Source organism: Amphiura filiformis, chromosome 3, assembly GCF_039555335.1.
Source record: "Amphiura filiformis chromosome 3, Afil_fr2py, whole genome shotgun sequence".
Lineage (NCBI taxonomy): Eukaryota > Metazoa > Echinodermata > Ophiuroidea > Amphilepidida > Amphiuridae > Amphiura > Amphiura filiformis.
The window spans coordinates 13,389,674-13,412,111 of NC_092630.1; the positions used below are offsets into that span (position 1 = coordinate 13,389,674).

General features: G+C 37.9%; 1 protein-coding gene and 1 long non-coding RNA gene across 4 annotated transcripts in view; one reads left to right on the forward strand and one right to left on the reverse strand.

Annotated features, from left to right (window-relative positions):
* Positions 1-22,438, forward strand: part of LOC140148067 (uncharacterized) — a 467,679-nt gene that overhangs the window by 254,403 nt on the left and 190,838 nt on the right. The gene's annotated exons all lie outside the window — the stretch shown is intronic.
* The window catches only part of LOC140148060 (potential E3 ubiquitin-protein ligase ariadne-2-like), a 100,628-nt gene continuing 79,288 nt past the window's right edge, over positions 1,099-22,438 (reverse strand). For all 3 annotated transcript variants that reach the window (XM_072169908.1, XM_072169909.1, XM_072169910.1), the window contains exon 14: positions 1,099-5,563. In XM_072169908.1, the coding sequence (XP_072026009.1) occupies positions 5,471-5,563 (93 nt within the window). In that variant the 3' untranslated portion in view covers positions 1,099-5,470. The remainder of the gene's footprint in view (positions 5,564-22,438) is intronic.

The window sequence follows — 22,438 nt, forward strand, 5'->3', positions numbered from 1 at the left end:
TTATCACTTTGCACATTTGTGTCCAATAATCCAAAGTTATGATAGTGTCTCAAGAGTTCCTTATGACATATTACCTGTCCACTATTTAATAATATTTGATATTACTATTATTACACAAAAATTAAATATTTCAGTTAAAATCATTCAAAATGCAAAAAGTGTTGAGTAGGACAAATAAAACAAAAACCATAAAAACACAAGAGAAAATTCTGGAGATTTTAAGGGCAAAAGCAAAACCTGTGTGAAAGGCGAATGACTTACAAGGGGCTTAGAAAATGGGAAATCCTATATTTACCTGATATTAAGGAAGACATTTTAAGTATGAATGTCACCCCTCCAACACAAGTGTGAATGAAATGTGCCAAACACAATGAAATCCATCATGACCAAAACCTGGTAATAATAACTAAGCAACCTACAAAACCTACATTAATTTTAATTTCATACAACAAACTCTACATATGAATTACATAATTATTAGTATATGGTGTATAAATTTACTTTGCATGCAAGAATTGAATGTTTTTTTAAACCACTTGTTTTTAGGTAAGGTGAATTCTTTGGCATCTAAATGGTTAGGGCTGGCTGGTGGTTTCCTGTTTCAAGCCTTATGTTCACTAGTTGCTACCTGGTGAAGGAAACGCTTCATATCCTGTGTGTGCTCACGCCAATGCATTTCAAACACTGCCCTGTCTCCCTCACTCAGTCACTGCCCTACCTCCTGTACCCTTGCTGCCTGCCGAACTATTGGACATTCCATTTGATATCCATACCCCCGGAAGACATGACCTCAATCTTCTTCTGCACAGGGAGTGCAAATTTCAAAATAGAATTACCTGAATGGATGGCTCCATTTGAAATCTACATCCCCTGTGTGGGAGATTAAGGTCATGTCTTTCGCGGGGAGTGTAGATATTAAACGGAATAGCCCTATCAAACAGTGTCTATTTATCTCAAGTTAGATGATGGATTAAACACTTTAACTTTGTTTTGTATGTCTTTGCAGACTACATAACAGAAAGTTGTATCTTACGCTATCCTAACTTCAAAATTCCTTCTACCATCCTAAAAATCCTTGCACCTTTTTTTTAGTTTTAGTCATATTGTAAATTGCAGGTATGTTTTCTTTTGCAGTGGTACTTAAAAACTGCACTATGATGAAGGAAGAAACATGTTGTCCTTTAAGCTTTGTTATTATTATTAGTATTAACTAAAACCTGTATTCATGAAGTAGTATTATTTTCATTATACTTTGTTCAGCTTATATAATTAGCAAAGATTCATAACATCAGTGATCATCAAATTGCATTCTGAAGAGTATCAGAATAACTGAGAAATGCAGAATTACTAGCCACAATACTGCACACTGTTGCTATTATAGCTGAACATATTAATTAAACTTGCAATAACCAAATCTAGTGCTTGACACAATGAAAGAAAAAGTTTGGAATTCAATGTGTTATGAATTGTCACCTCGCTTTTGTGCCCTTCTTTTGAAAGCCTACAGAATTATCAATGTCATTAACTTGGTATTTAGGATAAGCAGCTTTATATAATTCACTTTGATTGAAAGACACCAAATAACATATAGCCAGCAATAAAACTCTTCCCCATAATCATTAGAAGCACATCCCCCAAGAGAGTATTCCAATTCTCACCTATCTAAATCAGCTAGACATAACATAAACGGATCTACGGTAGGTGCTGAGCTTATTGCTGGAGGGTGTCCTAAACCATCATGTGTGTTTATTCAGGAATACTGGCATGGGATGGGAAGGGAAGGTGGCTTCCTTATTGGGACCGATTTGATACTAAATTCTGCTGTGTTAATGGGTCGTCTTTGGAAAGTGCAACAACACTTAAGTATTTATAACTAATACATGAGGATGATTTGAGTAAATTTTGGGTCAACTCTATAAATAGGAAACATGCAATGTTGCTACTACTGACATTCAATCTGATGCTACCCTACTCTTTCTTTCTGGTAGACAAAAAGAGACCATGTGTCACTTTCACTAACAAATGCGACACATCTTTAGTTCTAAACCCACCTTAAGTCCCAAATTGAGCTAATGCGCTATTCCAGTTGAAATCCATATATCGCCTATATGACATGATCTTAACCTTCAACAGAGGGTGGGTGAATTTCAAATGGGGTTTCCTGAATAGCATGGGTGACTCCATTTGAATCCTACACCCCTTGTGTAGGAGATTAATATGTCTTCCATAGGGAGTGGCTGGATTTCAACTGGAATACCCCAATATAGCTTTAAAGACAGATTTACAAAAAGCAAATTTAACTCCATGGCAATTTGGTCCAGTTTAGGGGACACTTTTTTGTCAGGGCAGTTTGGTTAATCTACTCTATAGACCACTTGACATCATTGTTTATTAACAAAGCCGAGGGACTGGTCTATCGATATGCTTGAACAAACCACTACACTGTTCGATGGCTTTCTTGTAACTATATGAAATGTGGTGGGCGATTTAAAATGCATGTGCCCTGAGCAATCTACGCAAAGAATAATGGAAATTGCCATAATTGGCGCGCATACTGCCGGGCAATGACGTCACATGTCAAGTGGTCTATACCTGCAACCATAAAGCTTGAGTTTGCCTTGGTTTCTCTATGCTTCAACTGTTAAACATATAAGCAAGCAGTGAAAATTAATCATCTCCTATAATTGATTCCAGCTTTGTTCAGCGGATCTCTGAGTGCGCCAGGGAACAGGTCTCTGAAATGATGTCCAGAATGACTTATCACATACATGTAGCACACAAATATGTTCATTATATCAACGTTTTTAAGATAATCATGTCGTAACATTTTGGACAGCTATATTGAGTACAAAAAAAAATTCATCTCAATAAGTAGTTCATGCTAATTTAAAATTCACCAAGCCATCATTCCTGTGAATTGTTGACACAAAGCAGCTACTAAATAACAACAAACTTTTATCCAGACGAAACAGTATGTTTACTTAAGGGTGGTGCCACAGGGCTAGTATGGCTGCTTCCTGTACTTCTGATAAAAAAAAACCCCAGAGGTTCATCCACATAGACTACATAGAAAGAAAAATGGTTCTTCTTATTAGCTATTTCCTTGCAAGATTTCTGGTTAGGTTTTAACTGTGATCTCTATCACTTCATTCCAAGAAAAGATATATCTACCATATAAATTTAACCACATCATTCTGAAGCTAACAAGCAGAGAAATGATGCCTGCATACAGTACAAAATGCCTCATCAATTGGTTTCAAGATGGGAAACTAAGATTACTGTTTAAATTTGGAAACCATTGGAGTCAAGAATAAGCTACCGCAATACAATGCGACTCTTGTTATTGTGCAATCATATTACGCATGATAACTGAATTTAATAAATGAACAAATAAACAGTAAAATTAAAAAGACAATTTTATTGTATTTTATGCATGACTGCTTAAGCTTAAAACTACAGAGATAAGCTCTATATTGATTGGTTACTCAGATAATTGTATTATGTAATTAGCCAATCAGGGCACTGTTAGAAAGGCAAAGTTCTATCAATTCAAAATGCCTACCATGTTACAATAACCTTCTTGAAGTCCAAGTCACACAAACTTTCCTCATCTACTTTGTGCAAATAAATCCCACCAAGAGTCAATTCATACATAAATGCCATTTCACCAAATATTAGCAAGTGGACAGCCATTAGAAGAAATAGTTTAGCATCAGCCTCATTATTGCATTAAGATTGGGTGTGTGCTTTTTGAATTTTATCATCTATTGCCATACCACACTTACCTACTGCATTACATATCACTTATAAAGTTAACACCTACAATACATGTATGTTTGCAATCAATTAAATTACTATAGGTCAAAGATGGCACTTATTCATTAAATTACATTACAATTACACTATTTCAAAATAACAAAGATGTTAAGTACGGTAACCACAGGCTAATACAGACTGTTCACTAACAAGTTTAGTCCCTGCATCGCCCACTAATAAGGGTTATTCGTTTCATGAAGTGCAAGAGATGAAACTGCTACACATATACCGCATATTTTTACTCGAAGACCCGCAACGCTCTATCATGTTATACATGAAGGCATGCAATGCTGATTTGTTAGACATGCACGATTGTCCTCGTGAATATGCAAGAATTCACAGCATACAAAGCACAGAGACTTCATGCACCATGAGTAGACTTGATGTTCTGCTGTGGTGGTTACTACATACTTAACATTACAATTGGGTTATTCCAGTTGACATCCATACACCCTATGGAAGGAATCATCTTAATCTCTCACACATAGGGTGAAGATTTCAAATGGAGTCAGCCATACGGGTAACCCCATTTGAAATTCATACTCCCTGTGTGGAAGATAAAGGTCATGTCTTCCATAGGGGGTGTATGTATTGATTTCAACTGAACTAGCCCATTATCGCGCATTCTATAATCTAAATGCACAATACAAAAAATATATATCAACAGTTTACAACAGCTGTAATAAATTTGATTTACAAATAATATAAAACATGATATCTCATAAAATACATTTTTGGACATGAAATCCCACTAATTTTCACGGGGGAACCATTGCCTGACAATGTCACACAAAATTTATTACTCATTCACTTCATCATACACAGTATAGTAGTCAATCACCAACCACTACAGAGCATGACAAACATTCTTATGTCCTTTTTTAGCACTGTTATTTTGCAGCAATCATCACCAACCTTTTTACAAAACTTATCCATAATATTGGACACAATTACAGATAAATTAAGTATTTCTTGGCCAAACTGGAACACTGTGAACGCTAGTGGCTCCGCGATAAACACACACGAACATAGCGCAGTACAGAAGCATATATGTGCATTACATTGCGTACATGCTTAGTACGCTACATGGACGCAACATACATGTTCCAGTTTGGCCAAGAAATACTTAATTCATCTGTAGATCCACTTTGATTCAGATTGCCCCAAATTACGGTGGTGCATCATATGCAACATGGATTTTGTCATGGTGCACACATAGTACAAGGTATACACCCGCTACAGGGTCTAACCAAATTTGGAATCTGAAATCCAATTTGGAATCTGAAATCCAATTTGGAATCTGAAATCCAATTTGGAATCTGAAATCCAATTTGGAATCTGAAATCAATATGGAATCTGAAATCAAATATGGAATCTGAAATCAAATATGGAATCCACTTGCAGGATGTGGACACATTACGAATTACACCAATCTACATTAATCTGATTCATTCTGGCTTTACAGTTCCCAATTCCCCCTTTGGCATGCAAGATAAACCAACCTATATAGGTTGCTGATAATAAGACTATTAAGAGAACCAACCAATCTTGCTTAGAAATCAAACGGTTTACCGCACATTGCTCAAAGACATCCCACGCCCCCATAGGTAGACAAGATAGCTTGGTTGGTTACTCCTTTAGTGAGGTTTTGAGACTAGCCCACGCATACCGCAACATCACGAGGGAAGAAGTCATTCAGGAGGGTCTGGCGGTTCTTCTCAGCATTCCTCATCTGGTTTTCTAGCGCCTGAAAAAAAAGCAACAAAGAAAATACATACACAAGTTAAAGAGGCTGTATAATTGATCAAATTAATAATTGCCGAAGAAAATTTTCAACTTGGTTGATAAAAACCACAATTAATTTCAAATGTTTTATTTTCACAGCCACTGTCCGCACTTGTAACTGAACAAAGCAAGCTCTTGTGGTTGACAAGGTTTCGAGGGTTTCGAGACAGTAACAAGATTTTGAAATGCTAGCATACTATACAGTACTTACTACATAGGCCAAATGCACTTCGGACTCACTTGGTCACATGTGCTGACAAATGTGCTCTACCCATGATAACCAAATCTGCAACATTTTGCAAAGAGGTGGATATGAGCCCGGATATGAGTGCAAAAATGGTAACCATGAGCAGTCAGTATGATCCTAATTCATTATTCAAATGTTTCGAGAAGTTAAGACTACAAGACTGCTACATAAAATTAAGTGCCATTTCTTCAACTTGTGATTAGTCAATGTGTCCACATGGTTAGTCACATTGCTGGAAAGCTTTCTTTATTTTCCCTATTCAGTAGCTTGCGAAACAGGAGTGGCTAGGGGGAAATTGAGCTGTATTAATTATCACTTGCTCATCATTAACTAGCATTTTTTCTAACATCATGTGTGCATCAATCAATCACTTTACAACATGAGATAAGTCGATTATATATTCTGTAAACAGCCTTAAGAACATCAATGTAGCAATAGTTTGACTTTTACCCTCTGAGAAATGAGTTATCTATAAACAACTTTTCATCCTTTTCTTGTACAATGAATTTTGGCATCCCGTTACGATACTATTGATACATCACAGACCCATTTCTAAGCAAAGAAGTCCAACCAAATCTGCACACTATCAATTACAAGAGCTAGGGCATTTGTTAAATCTCTTGTGGGGGTATATCTCTATGAGGCAGAGATCCTTTCCTCCTGGCCATCTTAACCAAGATACAACAGTCAAAGAGCATGCAAGAAGACAACAAGCTATGAAGGCAACACTATGGACCACAATGGCCTCATTCAAATGGCAAAGTTCAATAACTTCCAATTAAACAATCATAGTGCAAAATTTGACCTCAAGTTGCAGAGGATGAGTTTTTGTACTCAAATTTTGAAAGGTCATTCAATGCATGTGCAAATGTATTGGGGTTAAATAACTGTGCCCTGATAGATGAGCATGTTGTGGATCCTAGTGCAAGATTCACTTATGACTAAGTAACAGAGAACATGTAACAGGAAGAGCGCCTACTTCAAGTACTGATCTGTATAAATAAACTGAACATGTATGAGAAACCCTGGCCAAACAGTCAGCCCAGTTAGCCCGGTTTGTGTTTCTGCTTTACCGCTTCATGAGTGGCAATATGTGATTATGAGTCACTCGCATCAATTTTATTTATTTTAATCATCGGTATTACTTTAATCATCATCCATATGATACTGTACATTTTTAACTCTAGTTATATTGTAAAGTGATGTATTTGCTAACAATAATTTCTACGAATAAATAAGTTTGCAAGAGTTTCATCATCACTGATGTTCCTATAAGCTAATGGGGTTTTATAGGACTGAGTCATGTGATTGCAAAAGTTCAATAACTTTTCAGAAGAAATAAGTGATTTTCTCTCATGGTAATACTTTAACCCTAACACTGCCCTGGGTTTAGGGTACTGGAAAGGAAAGAACAAACAAAAAAGGAGAGAAGATGAGCAAAGAAGTTGCTTAGTACCCCTGGGATTTGAACCTTAGACCCTTCGTGTGCCAAGCACAAGATCACCGACCGGTAGCCATGGGTGTTTAGCTGGCCCAGCCAACAAAACCATGCACATATATATGACACAGTGTAATTGCACAGGGTCACAGCATCACATGGGATCCATGTATGCACAGTGGTTTTGATTGTACGATTTGATGTGGTTAGGGTTAAAAGCACAGAATATACAAAGGCTATGGGGTGTTCCCCGTAGCTTTCTTGTTAGGGCAACACAACAATTATTTTCCTTAAAACATAATACGTTAGTTGCAGAAATTGGGAGCATGTTTTTGCAGTCCCAAGATACCAATCTGTAACCTACTACATGTAGGATCAACATTCAAAACATACAGGGCTTATCTGGCCTATGAACCCAAATCCTCTGACTGAACAAGATCTACTACTCATAAATTGCACCAAATGTCAAATAATGTATGCATAATATCAGATAAATGCACATAAATCGTAAACACAAGCATATTGTTTAGATTTGGTAGGTGTTTGGCGCTGATAACATACTATGATGCTGCACATTTCCATGTTTGAACTTAACTTGTATTCAATAGGGCTTTCACACACTGTTGGTTTCAAGGGTGCGCTACAAGACTTTGTTTCAAACGTTTCAGAGACAGATATGCTCTAAAGTTTGTTTGGCTTATAATTGGCGAAAAAATAACACTCATAACATCGTGGAATGATGGCATGCACCTTGTTGGGCGTACATGTAGCACTTACGCTAGAGTTGGGACTTTATTGATGTGTGCAGTAACAAAAACCGAATGATTTTCGCCATTATAAGCTGAACAAATTTGAAGTAAATACTTGAAATACAGGCATTTATCAAGACTGGGACCATGCTGCTACAAGAAATACCAAATTTGGTAGTGAACTAAAACTTGTGATACCCTCTAAAGTTGAGTACTGGAATGTTGGCATACACAAGAGGTCCAATTTAATTTTGGTTCAATATGTTGCGATATATCACATATCTTTAACATATTCAATGACTAAAACATTTCTTGTCCTATTGTTTACACGGCTGCCAATCACTTTAATAGTGTTAAGGCAGCTGTGTACTCTCAGACATACATGTAGTAAAAGTGCCATAACTTTGTAATTATTCACGCAAGACATATAAAAGTATACATTTTTATAAAGGCAATACATCAATGAATCTTAATATAAATACAGATTTGGTGTAAAAACAACAATTATGAAGAAAATCACAAAAAAGTGAGTTTTTGGCAATTTTTGTTCGGTACATCATAACAAAAAAACACTCTTTCCAAAAATTTTCGTTTTGTTTTTTTCTTAATCTTGAGACACCATTCCAAAAACGTTTTTTTTTAGTTTTTTGATATTGGCCTTATTTCTTGAGATATTGACCATATAAGGCATCAAAATGAACTTTTTCAAATTCACAAACGCCTATTTGCACAAAATGATGCCTAAAATCGGAAATAGACCAAAATATAAAAAAATGAGAAAACCGTTTCTTAAGTCGATCATGCTTTTTATGATGAGCATAATTGCTTACCTATAGATGCTGTATTTATTGAGTTATCGTGTACCTAAATCGTCATTTTAACGAGAAAATTAACATTGAAATAAAGGCCGTTGAAGTTTAAAGTGGTCACATTTTGCACTTTGATCGAAGCTCACAGGAGAATGCGGCAGTTCTCGTTTTTCTACCTTACATTACGAGAACATCGGGTAAATCCACAGCCCCTTGAGAAGTTTGGGCAAAATCTATTCATATCCTGATGTTTAAATCCAGGGAAAGAACTTGAAAAAATTCGCATTTTATCAGCTAAAACGGAGCCATTTGACCGCTAGGTTTTTATGAAATCAGTGCTTCCGGGTGCTTCCATAAGATGCGCCGCGCATGCATATAAGCGTTGCGTATGTGTAGCGTATCTATGCGTTAACAAATTGCGCGACTACAAAAGCGTGATGCTTTAGCGTATACCCGATGGTACAACAAAGATTTTCTTTCCTTTTAAATTGCGGAAACAGTGAAATAGTGAAATAAAATCCATAAAATAGAGCAGTTGGAGTTAACAAATCTGGATTTTCTTTCCTTGTATTTATAAAAAACATAACAAAGTAAATGCATTTCAAAAAAGCTCAATTTCATGAAAAGAAACATTGTCTAGAGTACACAGCAGCGTTAAACAATGAGTTAATAATGGTAGAAGCCCTATAGCTCAATTGACTTCAGTCCTACTCTAAACACCTGTTTCCAACTCTGTTATCGATTTGAACACCTATTTCACACTTCAAAAGTACGAATTGAGCGGTTAATAGCATTAGGTTGCCTACTATGAGCTGTACAGGATAACTGATATCAAAATGTGCATATTAAATGTAATAATCCATGCACACTTATGTTTCTCTGTGATAAATGAAACCACCTTTGTTTGTAATCTGATCGGACTGCTTGTGCACCATTCTATGAAAGTTGCTGGTGATTTCAAATACACTGGCAAAATATCAAGATTTACCCCACTGGCACTATGCTAAGTTAGGAGGCTTTGTGCTTTGGTAGTTTGTCCACTTCCAAAATTCAAATTTATTTGTTAATTTCTATGATTTCAGGGTCATAATATGGCTGTAATGATTAAAGGTCTTCCACTTTCTCATGTCGTGACACACCATACAATTGCCCGTGTATTCCAGGCAAAACCTAGATCAAAAACCTTTGATCAGTACTGTAGTAGATGTTTTCAAGTGTATGTCTTCACCAAGACATACCGAAACTGGTTGTCAATACTAAATCAACACATTTGGATCACCGAGTTCTAACATAGATTATGCATTGCGAAATTTACAATGGGTAACAGGTCTTTGCAAAATGACCCCTGGTACTGGTCAGTGATACCTTGAGACCCTTGTACTGGTCATCAGTGATACCATAGACAGTGGTGATACCTTGTTACAAAGCGTGGTTTTTTTGTTGACAAGTCTATGTTCACATTCAGTGTTCTGGCTATAGGTTAAGTAATGTGAAGTACATTCTATCACTAAGGAGGATGCAAAGTAATCTTCCTTAAGCCATATTAACCCGCTAGGGATTGTTAATATCCCTAACTCATTTAGCTCATTAATAAGACTTGACCAATTCCACTAACAGTTAACACTGTCTGATATGGACAACATATGTATAAATGTGTAGGACAGCATGAGCTGAGCTTACTGCATAGGATGGGTTAGGGATGGCAAATATGCCTGCGGCGGGAAGCTGCCCTGGGGACAGGGTGCATTATTCATCACTTGAGGAGCGATGTTGCTAAACAACATCTATCATTGCCTTTGCCATGCTACATCCTGGGTTGGACATGATATCGTTAGCACGCTTTCCACCAGGGGGTTGCGGCAAAGCTACAAGGGGATATGAGAACGTCACATAAAAACTTTAAAAAAGGATGTAGACCCTTTCGAACAAGATCGCCTGCTGTTTTAGTAAATCTATGTTTAAGTTTCTTGTATTGGGATCAGGCGTTGATTTCCCAGCTTTTGTTTAGCTAACGAGATAATAAAGACATTATCACAATCAATATACATGTTTTAGACATTTCTGACAAATTTATACGAGCCGAGCCATTCTACTGACCAAATTGAGACATTCCCTTATTGGGTTATTGTATCAAAATGACACTCCCAACTAACTATACAACCCATGGGACTAGCAAAGACTTATTTTACAGGCCTTACATGCTCTCTTACTGCATAGAATTTCACATTACATAGTTTGTTACAACAGTGGAATAAATTTGGTGACACCCATGCAATGGTGCGATTAGGATATACATGTAGAATGTCATTAGGTAATTCCTGCATCATAATTGCTATATTAGGCTAAAGGAAACACTAGTGTCATAGTGCGACTTACCCGATTTGGGGTACCTAGGGGCACTGGGTCTGATAGAGGGGCACCAGTTGGTTTTTGGTCATCTTAATACTAATAACGGCGTGTCCGTCCGTCCCTCTGTCCGCGCGCTATCGCGTGCGAATTCGCGTTCGCGCTCTGCACTATCGCGTGCTCGCGGTGCGCTATCTCGCAACGGGAGTGTGACTAATGCCCCCAGCATACTTTCCTGCCGCTTGCCGCTGCGGCAAGCGGCAGGGCGTTTCAACCAATGACAAGCCTTGATTGTGTCCGTTTTTCTACAATGCGCCTGCGCCACGCCGCTGAGCGGCAAGCGGCAGGGTAGTATGAAACCAGCTTAACAGGTAAATCTCATCGGCCCAATTAGGCCTACTTTCTGGAGGACCCCAGAAATAGGCCTATCACATCAAGAGAACCGCCCGACCCGAGAACCGAAATCTAGTTTGGCCATAATTTTGACTCATGTGCCGCCTGTGTCCCTATGATGCTACTAAGCCACTCAGAGCATTATATTCAGAATGTATACAAAAAGCGTATTTCATGTCACATAATCTACGGAGAACAGCCATTTGCTGTCGCTGCCCTGGTACTAAGGAATGGCCTCCTGGACCATTATACAGAGCTCAGCTACCAATGTTCAATCATAAATTCGCTCAAAACACACCTATTTAAAGATGCTTAAAACTTTCATTTGATGACGATGTATTTTCTCTTGTGAATCTGCTTCACTGTTTAATTTTAATATTATTTTGTCATAATCATTATTTTCTTAAGTTTAAAAGATGCCAATGTTAAAGCCATCTTACTTTAATAGTTAGTCTCAAAGCCCCCGCACGCATTAGTAAAATTGCCCGCTTTTTGCGCCTTATTCATTTTTTTCTGCTGTTTTTTCCAAATCGCCAGTCGTCAAAAGACCGTAATTCGTAAATCTCAATAAAAATCTTCATCTTGACCACAGTGCTTGTCCCACAGATAAAAAAAAATTAAAGTTAAAAAAACAAAAAAAAACAAATATACTCTCAATCATCTGGGAAAGGTTCAACTTGCGATTAGTTGTTCATATACTTCTTGCACATTATATAATGGCTAAGATACCTTTTAAAGACCCCCAAAGTTTGGTACATTTGGGTAGTAGAAGTATTAAGAATTTGCTAAAATTTTACCTGCTTATTTTTAACCATATGACCTTAATCTCCAGGGTGTAGATCTCAGTGAAAGCTGCATCTTCAGATAACCCCATTTGAAAGTCACACTCCTTGTGTGCAAGATTAAGGTCATGTCTTCTATTGGGGGTGTATGGATTTAAACTGGAATAGCAGAAATGTAAGCTCACTTTTTCAGATATGCTATATATACATTTTCAATTGTGAAGTCTTTAAAACACAATGCACAATTGCAGTATAATTTTCCGTCTACAGATGCTATTTGGGGGATGCTGCAATTACCAATTTAATTTTCCACCCTCCTCTAAATCAAAAGAAATGATAAATTGATAGGTCAAGTCGTCTGCTTCTAGACATCCACGGTAGACAAGTACTTCCTACCACTGCAAATTTCATTAATAATTAAAACAGAAACATTTGACAATTTCAAGTTAACGATTCATCTCTGTTGGATGAGATAAATGCCTAAAAATAGAGACACCTAATGCCTGGGGGGGTTCTTCCTGGTTGAAGATATACGGGGATGTGCCACGGTTTTGGGGTACCTTTTTCAGCGATATTGGTATATTGATGAGTGGGTTTTCAGTGGAGACCAATGCGCCTTTAAAGCGTCCAATTCTGACAAATTTAAGAGCATTTTGTGGAAAATTATTATACCAATGGGTAGAAAAACCCAGTAAAAACTAGGTATAGACGAATCCAATATCACACATTCCTACACCTCAATGGCAGCCATAGCTGGGTCCCCGTCGACTCCATCTCACTTAAAATGTGAAATGATGCGGCCTTGGAGGGTATTTTAAACTGCATTCTATCACCCGTGTTACACGAGACAAAAGAATGATGACAGTTTACAACACGAAAAAGAAACAAATATCGAATTTTAAGCGGCTTTAATCCACCCAATTGGGCAGTCACAACACCAGTTTGGTGCTGCGGGGACCCAGTAATGGCAGACCAAATCCTGACCATGACTTGGCTCGTTGGATTCGGCTATAGAGAAAGTCAGCATCCGAAAGTCTGCTGAAAATCACAAAAATTTTTGAAGACCCCCCGGAACCTAATGATAAGTTGGGAATTAGAACAATTGAGTGCTAAGAAATTTGTAATTGTCTGTCTATCAGCGTTGTTAAAACGAGGACAGAGTGAGGAGCATCAGATATAATGCTGCACTGTCACTATTAATTTCAATGGCCAGTAATTGGAATGACAAGCTGGTTTCCTAATGCTATGCATGGCTGAGAGTACCAGGGCCTAGGGACTGGTGGGCAGAGTCCACTTAACTCTCTTCACGCTGGTGTCGACTGCAGGCGACAAGTTTCAAATTTTTTTTTTTTAATTCAAAAATTTCAGAAATGTAAATTTTCATGACCATTTTGGAATCAGCATGAAAATGCATTCAAAATGAGTACAAACAAGCCTAGTATTGGTTCAGTGGTTCTTAAGATAGCTCTTGATATTTTGAGAAAATATGTCAACACTTGAACTTTTCCGTTGAAGCGCATGGCTAGCACGCAGAGCATTAAATTACCCCAGGGTTCTTGTGAATCTGTGTGGGGACAAAGTGACAGTTTGTTTGCAATTTTGTACTGTATGATGGACTTCATGTTACTTAAGTAATTTAAAATGACATTTAAATGTTTGAACTTTCCATAACATAAATAACATTTGAAATTTTTTCTTTGAATGATCAACCATTACACAAAATGAATGCACAAGGTTTTCCAGAAAGTGACTATTTGTATATCACATGTAAAGTGCCGAGATACTGTACACTCTACTTGGAACCTACTAATCATATTTGTCAAATTATCTATTCTTATGTTGAGGTGCTAAAATAAGTTTTTGCGTCCGTTCATTTTACCTGATGAGGATTTCATGAATATGACAAAACCTATGGAACTACTAGATTGTAATGTTTACCTTTTTAGCTGTTAAGTGTCCAGAAACATTCATCTCAAGTTTCATTCAAGTTGATAAAAATGATAATCAACATCCCATTTCAAAGATTATGAGTTCCTCCATTGAAAACATTGAGAGTGGCTATGGCTCCCTTTATCCCTGATTCCTTGTTTGAATCAGGCTCCTAGGGGGGCCACTCAAATATGACAGTGTACGCATGCGTGACCAAATTTTTTTCAAACACCCCCTAAACGAGTTTTACCCTACCAGCAAATTTAGCCCCTTAATAAGGTAATTTAGTGTAGAATTTACCCCCTAACGAGTTTTTGGCTGGTGAAAATGTAACAAATGTACCCTTTTTGGACTCATAATTTACCAAAAATTTGAAAAGGTACCCTAAACAAGTTGTCCAGTTTCAGAAAACTACCCTTATTCTTGAAAATCACTGTTTTTAGACCCTAAACGCGTCACGCGCGTAACTTGCCTTGCCTAAAAAAAACACCCCCTTTTACTTGTTTTTTTTGGTCACGCATGCGTACAGACCATTTCTGTGAGTGATCCCCCGGGATCAGGCTATTCCAGTTGAAATTCATACACCTCCCACTGTGGAAGACATGACCTTAGTCTACCACACAGGGGGTGTAGATTTACCCAATCAGTCACCCATTCAGATAAACCCATTTGAAATTCACACTCCTTATGTGAAAGATTAAGGTCATCTCTTTCATAGGGGTTCAGTTTTTCTCCCATAAAGGATAGAACACATTTCATCTACCTGCGTGCCTGCCTGAATGTCTAAGGGTGGGGCACATGCATCATGTTGACAACATTTTTCACACGTGAATTGTTTCAACTCTTTGTATCGTACACTAAATATAAAGAACAAAATACCGTATCACCGGTAGGAACAAAAACGCTGACAGGTGTCCTGTGATGTTCCGACTCGTTGTCTGCCTACCTTGCTTGATCATAGACGTCTGCAGTCATAGCATACAGGTAACGAACAGGTGATAACTGACAACCTAGCTATGTCATACATGAATTGTACACCTATTCCACAAGTCTACACCCTTTCACTAGAGCAGAAAGATAACCTTATGGCAGCAGTTAGATTAGACATTCATGTTTTTAAGACTTGTCCATGGACAAGACATAAAAAACATGAATGTCTAATCTAACTGCTGCGAAGCTGACTAAGGTGACAGACAACCCTATGTCATACATGAATTGCATACATAATTGTGCACCTATTCCACTAGCATACACCCTTCCACAAGAGAGGAAAGATCATCTTGCTTACAAGGCCTAAAAACATAAATGTCTAATCTATGGCTGTGAAGGTGGTGACATTATATAGAGGTGCTAATGTGACAATGTGTGTCAATACATGATTGATTTCAATTGTGTATAACACCCTTCTAATAGCATGAATAGAGAGGAAAGATCATCTTGTGTACATGTCTTAAACACATGAATGTCTGATCTACCAGCTGTGAAGGTGGTGACATTGCTAACATTAATGTGTGTCATACAAACATGATATGTTTGAATTGTGCATGATGAAACCCTTCCATTAGAGTGGAAAGATAATCTTATGTTCAAAAACATGAATGTCTCATCTACAGGTGTTACGGTGGATACCAACTTGACAACCTGTTACATTTGAATGGTTTGAATTACACATGTCATTGTACACCTTAAAATCATAATGTAATGTTATCAATCACCCTTCCCCTTTTTTGAGAGGAAAAATCATCTTGAGTACAAGTCCTAAAAACTGGAAAAGGCTACAGTTGTGGAGGTGGTTAAATTTGAGGTGCCAACATAATGTGTCATACACAATTGTGAATGTAATTAGAGAGCTTTGCGATTTCCAAACGTCACGTATCATACGCCTGTGCATTTATTCAAAATCCCATAACATGAGAGAGATTTTGAATAGATGCATGGGCGTGTCATAAGTATGTTTGGAAATCGCAAACTCTCTTTTATATTCTTATTTGAAAGAATAACACAGTAACACATTTCCACTACAAAAAGAAAACATTTTGAGTGCACAAACCTACTGCCGTGAAGGTACTTACAATTCGCTGGCATAGTGCACGTTACAATATGACCCTTGCTAGGCCAACGTGACTCAAGCTTTCTTTCTGATCAAAATGATCACAAGACAAAGCTTTTGGCAAATCAGTAGGAATAGGTGTATGAGCCTAGACTTGAACCAGTAACCAATGGATACTAACGTGCACTACATCAGCGAGTAAGTAACTTGCAATGCATGCAAATTATTTGAAATGTGCATACATTATTGTACAAATAATCCTAACAACCTGAATGTCTAAATTGTTTGAATTGCTGATATCACATCATATACCTATTATACCAATTATACTGTTAATCCAAGCATTACTCAAGTCCATACCCTTTCACCTTGAACAAGAAAAAATAATTTTACATACACACTTCTACCAAAACTGGATGTACACATCTGCGGAGAGAATTCACACGCATCATACACCATGTCACATATGAACTTGTTTAAGGTCAACAGATAAGGAAAGTCCTGAGAAAAGTACAATTGCATCAATGGCTAAGTCCAAGGCTCCCATATGGAAACCTCTCAGGAACTTGACTTTCAACTACAATACACAAAAATCTGAATTTGTCTTAATACCAGAAATCCAAAATTCTCATTCATGATGGTTTTAACACATCCACATAAGAATGTGCCAATGTTATTGAATAACTCTCTCATCAAGCTTTCAAAGTTCACAGCAAAGCAAAAGATTTCCTGCTTGATTCACTCCCTAATCCAAGCCCCCTAACACTCTCAGCTATCCCTTATGAGATATGTTCACACAGCCACAAACCTCCAAGGTTTTTAACCTCAAATGTATAAATTCTAAGTCACTCTGAGTTGTGTCCACACAGGGCATTGTTAAGTAGAAACCCATGAGCTACCCCCGAGTGACTAAAATGGGCTTACAACTAGAATTTACCATTCACCGTATACAATCATACAGTGAACCTCTGAAGGAAACCCTCCGGTGTATCCACACGGCACAAACCTCTGAGTTCCCTCTGACTGTACTTGGAGGTTCAACTAAACCCCCTAAAAATCTTGGGGGTGTGAGATGGTCCAAATTTTCCTTAAGAGTGTCAAACCGCCAAGTATAGTGTATCCACACAGACAAAACCTCTGAAGGATTCTGATACTTAAAGTTTCCCTTAGAGTGTCAAACATCCAAGTGCGTCCACACGGGCGAAACATCTGAAGGATTCTAACCTCTTGAGTGTATTCTTCCTATGTGATCACACCTTGTGAGTTTCCCCCTTGGAAGTCATGGACCCATGGTTACAGCAAGGGATAGTAACCAGCTGCGTACTATTCAAAAAATCTTCTATCCCCATGGGAAAACAATTCACACCTTAGAGATACCGGTACAAACATAGAACCTGTGAAACATAGACTCCGGCTCATAATCCCTCGTGTCATGTTAGGTTTCCTCTCAAGTCACAGGTCAGTGAAGGAGTCTAAACAGCTCAAAAGGAGGGGATCAAAGATTGGAAACACGTAAATAGAACACACCTGTCCAGGTATGTCCATGAATTTGACACAGGAAATTCATTCCATACCTGTAGCTCAGGAATTTGAGCAAGTCGTAATTGAGATGCTGTGTACATGCTTCCTTTAGTTACAGACCAATGGTTATAAGGTTATTTGTATAGGCGGCTATATTGTGTGCCTCAAATAATCATCCAAATATAGAAATGCAGAGGCCTATCTTTATGATCCAAGGTCATACAAATTCATATGAGGGTCATACAAATTCATATCAGGTCTTGATGCCACTAAACGTTGGTTACCGAAAGCCACTTTTAGGTACCGTAAAATTAGCTATTGCAGTTGGAAGCCATACAGCGCCTATGGAACTGTAAGACATGACCTGAATCTCCCACTCAGGGGGTGAAGATTTCAAATAGTCATCCATTCGGGTAATTCCATTTGAAATTCACACTCCCTGTCTGGGAGATTAAGGTCATGTCTTACATACTGGGTGTATGGAATTGAACTAGAATAGCCCAATGTTGGTGACAAATCAAACTCAGTAACCCTTGTCCATCTATGATAGTTTAATTAGTGTAGCGACAGTTGGACTGTTGGGCTTCTTGTCAGGGGATCGGGTCAATGCAATTTGGCCAGGCAAATACCATTGATGCACATCTTTGTTGTTGTTGGTCACAACTCCTTTAAGAATGCACAAAGGTCTGCGGCTATCAGTGACTAGACTGGTGTGAGATCTCGATCACGGAGGCATCAAAATCACAATTCTTGACCACTATGGTATCATGAAAATCCTGTGCATAAGTTTGTGGCTGTCAGAAGGTAGCCTGGTGTGAAACCTCAACCACTGACTCCTACTCACAAGTCTCGATTTGTACTGTATCCTTTATGAATGCACACAGGTGACAGTTGGACTACTGGGCTTCTTGTCAGGGGATCAGGTCAATGCAATTTGGCCAGGCAAATACCACTGATGCATGTATTTGTTGTTCAAATCAATTATAATGAGGCGTGGTAACTGTTGGTCATAATTCCTTAAGAATGCACACACACACTTGTGGCTATCAGGAATGAGACCACTGATAAACCACTGAGGAATTAGCATCATTTGTCCTGACCGGTAAGTACTGTGTCATGAAAATCCTTCATGAATATGCGTAAGTTTGCATTTATCAGGAAATAGACTGGTGTTAAACCTCAACCACTGAGGCATCGCAATCACACATCTTGACCCAGGCCATACTGTGTCATGAAAATCCTTCATGAATTCAGATAGGTTTGTGGCTATATCAGGTGATACTTGCATGAGTTGTATCCAACCTCAACCATTGAAGAATCACAATCACAAGCCTTGCCTAGTAATGTGTCATTAACCAGTCACCATTCATGCATCAAACCTTAGCTATGAAGACACTCTTGATCTCAAACATGCCAATCTGCATGGACTTAGTTCTTTAACCCCTATATACTTATACACTCATACAATGACCTTTGAATGGGTTAGGGACAGGAACTCATACCCAGCAACTAAAGGTCGACTTTAGATATATGAAGGTTATTGAACTATGCCATTGGAGATGATGCCATTTTAGCTGAGAGAGAATTCTTGATATATAGATGCTACACCAATTTATGCTGACAATCTGCTGGGCCAGATAAATTTTACTGTTGAAATCTGTACCTCTTTATCAGTTCAACAATAATTCAAACAATAATCTGCACACTCACAATTTAAACTCACAATTTAAAGTTTGACAGAGAATGTCGAAAATAATAACAAACTATTTTGCAATACCTCTAGGATGCTCATGCTACCTGCATTAATCTCAACTATACAAGCCATAACCATCGTTGTTAAGGGTGCACAATTATATAGACTTCCAAGATGGCCATGGAAGTTTTGATCGAGCAGATTTTTCCCCACATGATTTGGCAGCAAATTTGTTTTGATTTCCAATTTCATGTAGGCCTATACCTTTATAAAGAGAATTTTTTTAAATTTATCAGTGAGCCCATTTTTTTCCCATCTTACTGGTGGGCAAATTATTTCCGTTCAAAAAACTGCCATGCCCTCCCTGGAAATCTAATGAGAAACAAAATTTATTATTTTGAGACCCAGCTGTGCACCTCTACATGATATAACATAGTAGATATAATTATTTTCCCATGGAACAACCCGTCGTAAAACGGAACAATATTGATGTTGATACCCCCTGCTCATCTAAAGAATCTTTTGCATGATTTAGAATGTTAATAAATGGCAAACAAAACATTATGTAATAAGGTTATCACTATCTAAAACATAACAATTAATACCACCACCAATTTATTATTTAGGGCATGTGTGGTCTAGCGGTAGAGCACAGGCCTCACGATCGTGAGATTGTGGGTTCGAGCCCCGCTGTGGCAAAGCGTGTTGTGCCCATGAGTAAGTTGCTTCACTTCAATTACTTCTCTTTACCCAGGTGTATTTATAAATGGGTACCAGCATTCTTTAATGCTGGGAAGGTAACAGATTCGATGTGGAGGAGGTGTAACGATCCCCCTACAGCAACATTGAACATGGAGGAGGCTGGCCTAATCACCAATGAAAGAGGGATGGGCACTCTGTTTATATACAGGTTCACCTCCTTTACCTTTTGTTTTTAACTTCCAAATACCTGACACCGCCATCTTCCAATTGACAAATTGACGATGATTTTACGACGGAAATCTGACATCATAACAAGCTACCAGCTGACACGCAATTTCCCCATCAAGAGGGTGATAAAGAAACAATCTATCACGTTGCAATGAGGGCGTCAATAAACGAACAAGTCATCGCAGGAAATCTGACACTTATCATTGGGCTCATAAAATGCTTTCATGTTCTCCTAAACATGAAGCAGAACACCTACGTAATGAGCACACACACATGGGTCTTATTAAACCCTTGATCTATTGGCAAATGTCACATTCATGTTCTGTTTAATGTTTGCAAGTGCGCTTTCAGTATTGCCAACCACGCTGCTTATTCACCTGATTGGGCTACATAAAGATTGCTCACTGAACTTCTAGAAGTTACTACATAGTCTAACAGGAACATTTACTGTCCGACAAAGTGAGGTCTTTTGCAATGGGCAATTCCAGTTGAAATCCATACACCCCTATGGACGACATGACCTTAATCTTCCACACAGGCAGTATGAATTTCAAATCCCCACACTGTGTGGGAAATGAAAATCATGTCTTCTACAGAGGGTGTATGGATTTTCACTGGAATAGTCCAGTCTGATCCAACAGGCTAAATGTGACAATTGTGAAGTTCAGATACATGTCCCAAGGCTCAGCTCAATACATGGTCAAATTGAACTGAAAACTGGTTTTCTTTTTGGATGGCTTTACACCAATTTTGCCAAGTCCAGCACAAACAGCATTAGCATAAATACTGATCTCTGCTAAATATCATAAGTGATAATTTTCTACCTTATTGGATATTACATCCAGCTCTTGCTTCACCTCAATGAGCAAATCACCGCATCATGGCGCCTACATTTCCAGCAACACTGCTTATTAGCTCGGATCCATACTAGTAAATGTCACATGAATGTTATGCGCTATGTTTTCAAACATTAATTCAGTGCCTCAGACTTTGGCACCAACATACATTCTGCATTCCCCAGGGGTTCTAGTAGCTAGTAGGTATAACTGTGCCATGTCATCACTTGTGTGGATTCATCAGCTTAGCATTTTTACACTGGATGAGAGTAGTATGAAGTGGTTCACTAGCAGGTTTCAGAAATAGAACAAGCCTGCATGCAAACATTAATGCTCTGCATGCTAGCCATAGCCTTCAACATAAAAAGTCTCAACTTTTGAGATAATTTCTCAAAATATCAAAAGCTATCTTAAGAACCACTGAACTAATACTAGGCTTGTTTGTACTAGTTTTAATGCATTTTACACGCTGATTCCAAATATGGTCATGAAAATTTTAATTGTTAAAACAATTTTATAACTTGTCGTCTGCAGTCGACACCCACTTAGAAAGAGTTAAAGCACTATGCTCACATGTTAATCATAGTAACAATATTGTCATTAAAAAAATTGCAGACACTGATTAAATATTGTAAATGTCAATGACATGGTTATGATTTCGTCTATGTGAAAGAATCAACCTTGATTCTTCCAAAGGTATTTAGTAGGAATTTTTTTATTCTTCACATCATGTACATACTGTACACATACAAAAATGATAAGAATCAACTTTGATTCTTGCAAAAGAATATTGCAGCAATCCTGATTCTTTGCAGAGTATCTAATGCTGTAATATTCAAAGTCTACAGACTTTGATAATTATGAGAATCAACTTCGAATCTTGATTCTTCACATGGTATCTGTTGCAACAGACGACTTTGAAAATTATGAGAATTAACTTTGATTCTTGAAAAAATAAATAAATAAATAAATGTAGATATTTATATAGCGCTTTATGCCGTAAACAGCCTCAAAGCGCTTTACATTTATTCCACCGTCATTAGAATATGTCGGAACCACGTTTGCAGCCTACAATTGGCGCAGAGTTCATCAGTACAATGACTGTGACAACCCC